At 36.6% G+C, this 8741-nt stretch overlaps 1 protein-coding gene across 2 annotated transcripts in view; it reads left to right on the forward strand.

The window, feature by feature from the left end:
* The window catches only part of LOC116400908 (protein FAM49B-like), an 11025-nt gene extending 5818 nt beyond the window's left edge, over positions 1-5207 (forward strand). For both annotated transcript variants that reach the window (XM_031879013.1, XM_031879014.1), the window contains exons 8-11: positions 2117-2196; positions 2298-2424; positions 2619-2689; positions 2809-5207. In XM_031879013.1, the coding sequence (XP_031734873.1) occupies positions 2117-2196; positions 2298-2424; positions 2619-2689; positions 2809-2878 (348 nt within the window). In that variant the 3' untranslated portion in view covers positions 2879-5207. The remainder of the gene's footprint in view (positions 1-2116; positions 2197-2297; positions 2425-2618; positions 2690-2808) is intronic.
* Positions 5208-8741: the final 3534 nt, after the last annotated feature.

Consider the following 8741-nt stretch of genomic DNA (forward strand, 5'->3'; position numbering starts at 1 on the left):
TAAAATAAATAAAATAAATAAAATAAATAAAATAAATAAAATAAAGTGGACGAGCTGCTCTACCCAATGAGCTACAACCTCCAAATATATATAAAAAAATAAAAAGAATACCATGAAAAAGTGTAGAAAGACACAGACCTCCAATTCAATGAGTGAAAAATGTATTAATTTGATGAAAACCACTTCATATTAAAGGTGTTGTTTTCACAAAACTCCAGCAGAGGGCGCCGTCACCACCCGTATCGCTGAAGGAAAGTTAAAATACTCTTCGTGCTTCATGAACTTCTCATTAAAGCATTAAGAGATTATTAAATAGATTAATAATTAAATCCTTATAAACCCTGAAGCTTCACCTTTATAACAACAATAAAGAAGTGTAGGAAGGTGTTAATGAAAAGCAATAAAGCACAATACATGTATACGTTTCACAGTGTATTATTGTAATACTGCATATATTATTATCAGAACTCCTTTAATTCTCATTAGTCTTTAATATTTTATTATATTTTGATGTTCGGACATTTATTTCAATGTGTTTGTTTCTGTATTTCATTTAAATTTACATTGTATTTTAAATTACAATCTTCACATTTTGTTTTATTGAAGGCATTTATTTTTATTATTATTAGAATATTATTATAACAAGAAGTATAAGCTGTGGTGGAATGTAACAAGTACATTTACTCAACATACTGTGCATAAGTACATTTACTCAACATACTGTGGACAAGTACATTTACTCAACATACTGTGCATGAGTACATTTACCCAACATACTGTGCACAAGTACATTTACTCAACATACTGTGCATAAGTACATTTACCCAACATACTGTGCACAAGTACATTTACTCAACATACTGTGCATAAGTACATTTACCCAACATACTGTGCACAAGTACATTTACTCAACATACTGTGCATAAGTACATTTACTCAACATACTGCGCACAAGTACATTTACTCAACATACTGCGCACAAGTACATTTACTCAACATACTGCGCACAAGTACATTTACTCAACATACTGTGCACAAGTACATTTACTCAACATACTGTGCATAAGTACATTTACCCAACATACTGCGCACAAGTACATTTACTCAACATACTGTGCATAAGTACATTTACTCAACATACTGCACACAAGTACATTTACTCAACATACTGCGCACAAGTACATTTACTCAACATACTGTGCATAAGTACATTTACTCAACATACTGCGCACAAGTACATTTACTCAACATACTGCGCACAAGTACATTTACTCAACATACTGTGCACAAGTACATTTACTCAACATACTGTGCATAAGTACATTTACCCAACATACTGCGCACAAGTACATTTACTCAACATACTGTGCATAAGTACATTTACTCAACATACTGCGCACAAGTACATTTACTCAACATACTGCGCACAAGTACATTTACTCAACATACTGTGCATAAGTACATTTACTCAACATACTGCGCACAAGTACATTTACTCAACATACTGCGCATAAGTACATTTACTCAACATACTGTGCACAAGTACATTTACTCAACATACTGCGCATAAGTACATTTACTCAACATACTGTGCATAAGTACATTTACTCAACATACTGTGCACAAGTACATTTACTCAACATACTGTGCACAAGTACATTTTTGAGGTACTTACCATCTTATGCTACTTTATCCTTTTACAACATTTCAGAAGGAAATATTTATTATGTTTATCTGACGACTTTAATTTCTTTACAGATTCATATTTTACACATAAAACTTATGATCGTGATGTGAAATGTGTCACAGATTAAATTTCTCAAATATATATGAAGTAGAATCAGCTTCTCCTGCAGCCGCTTCAACTGTAATAATGATAATAATAAAATATTCTAAATATTATATGATATCACATATTATTACATATATTTTATATTATTTGTTTTCGCACAAAGAGTACTTTTACTTTTTTTACTTTAAGAACATTTTGCTGATAATATGTTTGTATTTTATTGTTTTACTTCATTAATATTCAAATACTTTCTCTACTAACATGCAGTAGTGTTTGTTTACTTCTTGTGGTGATTGAATAAAACTTTATTGTCCTTCTGTTCAGAATCCAGACGTTCCGCTTGAAAACACGACCGACTGTCTGAGCACGATGGCCAGCGTGTGTAAAGTGATGCTGGAGACACCGTGAGTCCTGACGTGTTCCTGAACGCACCATTGCATCCGCCCGCCTGCAGACATGAACCAACACTGTGTGTGTGTGTGTGTGTGTGTGTGTGTGTGTGCAGGGAGTATCGCAGTCGCTTCGCCAGTGAGGAGACGGTGTTGTTCTGCCTCCGTGTGATGGTCGGCGTCATCATCCTGTACGACCACGTTCACCCGGCCGGAGCCTTCATTAAGACCTGCAATATAGACGTACGTCAGCAACACACACACACACACACACACACACACACACACACACACACACACACACGTTTTGTCGTTCAAGGGCCGCCGGAAAGTTTAAAATCTGACAAACATTCAACACATCTGGAGATACGAGGTTTTTCATGAAGTAACATCTATATAATAATAATAATAATAATAATAATTGTTATTGTTTTCAGATGAAAGGCTGCATCAGAGTGCTGAAGGAGCAGCCGCCCAGCAGTGTGGAGGGATTACTCAACGCTCTCAGGTCTGACTGTCCTCAAACGCACCACAGAAATCACAACCATTATCTCTCCATGTCTGTTCATTTAAAGGCTGAATTCCTGATTGATGCTTTTATTGAGTTCCCTTTAAACCTCCCTGCAGGTATACGACCAAACACCTGAACGACGAGGCGACGTCCAAGCAGATCAAAAACATGCTGCTGCCCAATTAACTCCACACGTCTGCAGAGAAACGGAGACAAAAGTGTTGTGGTCCACATTTCAAAAAGAACTACTGAACAAACCTTTAGCTAATATTTCTTTGTTTAACCTCAGATGTTTTTTTAAAACTTTTTTTATAAAGCTGTTTTTGTTTTGTTGTTTGTTTGATCCAAGAAAAGATGTAAAATAGTATTTGCATTCACGTCTCTTCAGATTTACATAAAATACAATCGGCTGTTGATTCCGACACCTTGTGGACATTCAGAATATCGTTCACTTCTTCAGAATATCGTTCACTTCTTCAGATTTCTGTCGTTGGCCCGTGAATTGATTCGTGTTGGCAGTCCTGCTAGCGCCCCCTACAGACTACAGCGTTCATCATATTTTCTATGACATGATGGTCAACTCTGTTATCTGAGTTCATGAACGTCAAAACACCACGAAGAGACTCAGAGGTTTCACTTCCTTCACTTTTAAAACGGAGCTACAAACAGTCCACTGGTCGTCAACGTGGTTAATAGCTTCAGCCGGTGTTCTGGTTTAACGAGTGACCGTGTTAACTGGTGACTCTCAGCATCCTGGTACGAAAAACCACAGACGCATTCGGTTGAAAATCACCAGTTAACATGGTCACCCGTTAACCTGGAACACACTGCTGCTCTGAATTCTGCAGATACTTGAGTCGATTCTGACAACCGAACACGAAACAACCAGACAATTCAGTCGAGGATAAACACGTGGAACTATGAGATCAAGTGATGAATATCTTCATGTTCAGCCACTAGTTCGTCAAAATGAACAACTTAATCCAGTCCAACATGTGTTCGTCTGGAGTGACGTGAACGCAGCTTTCCACCAACTTTATTCCAGAACTATTTTCAAGAAGCCAGGAACCTTTTCCTCCGGAGGAACCTTGTTCTCGTTTAGTTCCTCGGGACGCACTTCCTACCTCAGATTTAGTCTCTGTGGCCGAGGTCGAACTTTTCAGTTTCACAGTTTTACTTATTAGTTAAAGCGAAGATCTTAAAGGTTTAAATACGGTTTATTCCAGTTTAGCTTCATCGGTTCTTGGGGTAACGGTAGAACAAACAATCCGATCGTTTCACCTTTTTGTTTTCTCTTCCACAAGTGTTTGTTTGTTGGACCCTAATTTCTATTTGCTCAACCAGAACTACTGTTTTCTGCCAAAGAAAGAGCAATTAAGTCATAAAAAACACTTAGATGTGAGTATTAACCTCGAAACCAAAGAAAGTCCTAAAGACTAAATGTTAAACCTTCATTCTCCTCCAGATGGACTGTCGCTTTAAAATACAAGACTCTTATAATCAAACATTAACATGCATTGCTGCAACTCGATCAGCCCTCGGATACAACAAGTTTTATGAATCAATTAAATTTTTAAATGAATTATGAGAAACAAAAGAAGGGAAAAATTAAATATATTTCAAAACTGCGCCTGGAAAACATTCCCTCTCGATGACTGATCACCACGGTTGAACTCACTGATTTGTCTTCAACAGCCGTTAAACAAAAATGTTTTTGTTTTACAAGAGAAAAGACTTCAAGTATGAAGACTGACTGGTTGGTTTCTGGTTAAACCTCGACCACCTCCGATGTTTCTATGGAAAGAATCTTTAACATCCAAAACAACTAGAATCCTAAAAACCAATCAAGGACTTTTCAAATTGTCTCATTTCTGCATCTTGTTCGTAATTATCTCAAACCCATTTCTGTTGATCTCAAACTTGATACGGTACGGTATAGACAAACAGTAGGAATTATATATATATATTTAAGCTAGATGGATAATATAGTTAACTCACTGGCTACATTGGAATTAGCAACGAGAAGGAGAATCACTGTGACGGAGACGATGCGGTACGAATACAAGTCATGACTGGAAATCTTTCTATTATTATTCTATTATTTTGCTTTGTGTGTTAACGCCACAGCGTCAGGGATGATATGGCATTAATTGTTTTAAATGATGCTTGTGTTGGCCGAGAATAATGATTTTACATTTTTAAAGAAAAATCTGATTCTCCTGTTTCTTTTTTCCCATCAGCATTTTTTAAAAGCTAAAATGAGGTATTTTCTGGACAGAAACATTTGAGGACCTCATCATTGGAATGAAGATGAAACAATAATGTTCATCTGTTTTCTATTGTTGATTGAGGAACAGTCGTTATTTTTAAATCCGTCTCTAGACTCATTGTTTCACTTCTGCTTTTCATGATTGTTTTTATTCTGTCTGGTGTTAATTCTGGTCATCATTGTTTTTTTTTTTAATGTGATCTATAAATAAATGTACTGGGAAATGTAACACTGGATTTTAACTACTCTGCTGTGACACAAAATGTTTTTCTTCTCACTGAGATGTTATCTGAGGTTACACCCACCCAACACGACCCGTAAATGTCTCGAGGCCTGCTGTTGATTTGGAGCTTTGGGATTGGAAGCCTCTTTTGTAACGCCATAACATAGAAACCTTACTTAAATGTAACACCCTGTCTGAATCCTCAAAAAGCCGTTTAAAGGAGTGAGCATGTCCTCACAAACAGGGACGAATGGGTACAGTCCTCACAAAGATAGAACACAAACACACACACATACATCCCTTAACCCCAACTCTTACACAAACCTAAACCTAACTCAAACCTGAACCTTAAAACCAAGTGTCAACCCTCAAACAAGCCTTTGACGAAGTGAAGACTGAATGTCCTCACTCGGTGGGTCAAAAACTGTCGGTCCTCACTATGTAGCAAGTACAAGAACACACACACACATAGATACATGGAATGTGTGACTTCCGGTCAGATGTTTTTCCCGGGAATTAACTATCAAAGAATCTGAACACTGTGTGTGTGTTTGTTATTTGATAACCGTATTGCTTGTCAGTCACACAACAGAATCTGAGGACAAACAGATTTGTACAAAACTAACAATTTGACAATAGAAATCATCTAATTTTAAGTGTGGGGGAGGGGCTGTATTTTTCACAACTGTATGTAAAGTGTGTTGAAGAAAAAACAAATGTCAGTATCAATGTATATAATACACACATATATATATATATATATAGAGAGAGAGAGAGAGAGAGAGAGAAGATGAAGCAGGAACCTGACAAATAACATCCTGACTCAGCCTTTATTTCCACAAAGTCTTTCCAGCCTCCGTTTGTTCCGGTGACTCATCACGGACAGAAAATGACTGAAGAGAAAGAAACTTTAAACTTTTCCTCGCTCTTCTTTCAACAGACGAGTCAGGTCTCAGGAACGACTTCCTGCTGAACAACAGTTCATCATCATCATCATCATCATCATCAGGGAAACAAGCTGCTGATATTCTCTTTATTTCTTCTTGTTCAGACTCAAACCAACAGAGAATGTTTCTACTAACAAGTATCCTGATGTCTCAAAGATCTTTATTCGTTCATTCTAGACTCAATCTCACATGCAAACACTCACTAGAGCTCCTCATGTGGATTAATCCGCCGCTGAAAATAGTCCCCAAACAAAAGTCACTATAGTTGCTACAAACCAGTCGGCAGAACGTTTTTTTTTGTCATTGTTGTTTCTGCAAAACCGCAAAAAATCTGTTTAACTTCGACGTGTCTGAACCAAAAACATAATCCATGAATCCATTTAATTTCAGCCGAAGAAAGGAGAAAAGCCTCTGCTTTACTTTGTTGGTGCATAACATCGGAAGAAAAAATTTAATTAAATTACAAATAAAAGAAAGTATTGCACAAACCAAAAAACATGAATATAGAATAAAGGAAAATTACAATAAACATGTTAAAAATAAAAGCTACGACATACACTTTAAATAATACCAAAGCATTATTTAGACATTTTTATGAAATTAATGAGTTTAACAAACGTGTTTGAGCCATGTTCAGACTGAGGATCATGTCTGCAGAGAAGATGAATGTTTTTTATCTTATCGTGATGTTTGAATGCGATCTTATCTTTATGATAAGAGTGTGGAGATTAGATATCCAAGCCGTCTGATGCAGGAACAAGGCCTCCTGGGAAACCTCAGGTGTGTCTCACCTGAGATCAAAGAGACAGGAAGCTGGGGGCGGGACTTCTCGCTTTAATCAAATATCTACTGTACGACAGTTCGCCAACATCCTGCTGATGACGATAAACTAAACTATGAATCCTGAGTATGAGGAACGTTCACCTGGTCCTGAACCAGTTCCAGTTCAGTCCTGAAACATACTTTGCAGGAGACGGGGTTTATAAAAAGAGAGAAAACGATTTAAATATCTTTTACTTTTAGTTCACCGTACATCGTTCTCTGGTATTTTTCATGTCCAACACAAAATCCACATTTCCAACAAAATAAAAAGCACATTTGTTTCTTGTCATGTTTTAATGAGATCATGTGACACCTCCAGCACAATGAAAATGTGCTAAAAATAAATTCTCTTTTATTTGGACTTCAGTTTCACGTCACAACAAACCAAATATAGACGTTAACATATCAGTTAAATATTTCATCATGAAACGTAGTTTGATCCAAAACTACGATGTAGAAAAGTGTGTTTCCTCTCTGTGGCCGTTGTACGGTGGCCTGCAGGGTTTGTTATCATCACCTGGCAGTTAAAAATAAACCTGTGTGTTTATTATCTCAGATCATCAAACAGGTGACTGACTCGCTCTACTTCCTGTCATCCGCTCACAACCGTCAACGTTAATACTCATAAAACACGACCTCGTTCTCTTCATCTCGCTCTCGTTTCTAAAACATTTGGGTTTGCAGAAGTACTCTGATCTTTTACTGCAGTTAAAAGTACTAATACCACAGTGTAGAAATACACTGATGCTGCAGTCAAAATGTCAGTTAAAGTATAAGAGTATCAGCATCATGATATACTTGAAGTAGTTAAAGTAGAAGTACTCATGATGTAGAATAATGTACATTATGTAATTGTGTTATAATTATTGAGGCATTAATGTGTTCATCACTTTAAAGGTGGAGCTCATTTTAATGACTTTATATAATCTGGTACTTTCATTTATAATAATACATCATTTATTAGTTCATTATATTTTCTATAAATAATTAATAAATATTAAATGGATTTATTGACTTTTGCCTATTTTTATAGAAACAACACAGAATCTCTGTCGTCCGAAACCAAGACAGCAAACTTTATTGTTCCTTTTAACCTTGACAAAGTCTTACCTTTCACAATAAAAGACCCAGACAGATAACATTCACAGGAGAATATTTTGCATTTTCGTGAAACTCTGTTTATTATTATTATTTATTTTTATTGATGTTTAATGAACTGAACTGTCAGTATCACACACACACACACACACACACACACACACACACACACACACACACACACACACACACACATCTGCTGCCCATATAAGGCGCTTCCTTCCTCCTGGTCCGAGGGGGTCGATGCCAGCAGGAAGCAGGAAACCACTCCTCTGTTTGACTGATATTGCCGCTCGGCATTGTGGGTAAAAACTATGAGCACACGTGGAGTGGAGCCTTATCAGCTCAAAGAGTTTTACTTTGCGTGGTTGTTGGTTCACCAGACGGCAGCTGTGTGATCAGATCACAAACTAACACCACTCTGCTTTTCTACTTGTCTGCTGCCATCCCATAATAATACACAGAATATATACATATATATACACAAAATGTATTCATAGTACACGCTATTGTTTCAAAAGTGTTTGTACAGCAGAGAGAAGTCAGCACACTTGATGGAATGAAACTAAGAACATCTACTCAGTACTGTGCTTAAGTACAAATATGAGTACTTTTATTAAAACAGAGTATTTTAACAGTGTGCTATTAGTACTATTATTGTAACATAGTATTTCTACAGTGTGGTATTAG

This window comes from Anarrhichthys ocellatus, unplaced genomic scaffold, assembly GCF_004355925.1.
Source record: "Anarrhichthys ocellatus isolate YVR2014 unplaced genomic scaffold, GSC_Weel_1.0 scaffold216, whole genome shotgun sequence".
NCBI lineage: Eukaryota > Metazoa > Chordata > Actinopteri > Perciformes > Anarhichadidae > Anarrhichthys > Anarrhichthys ocellatus.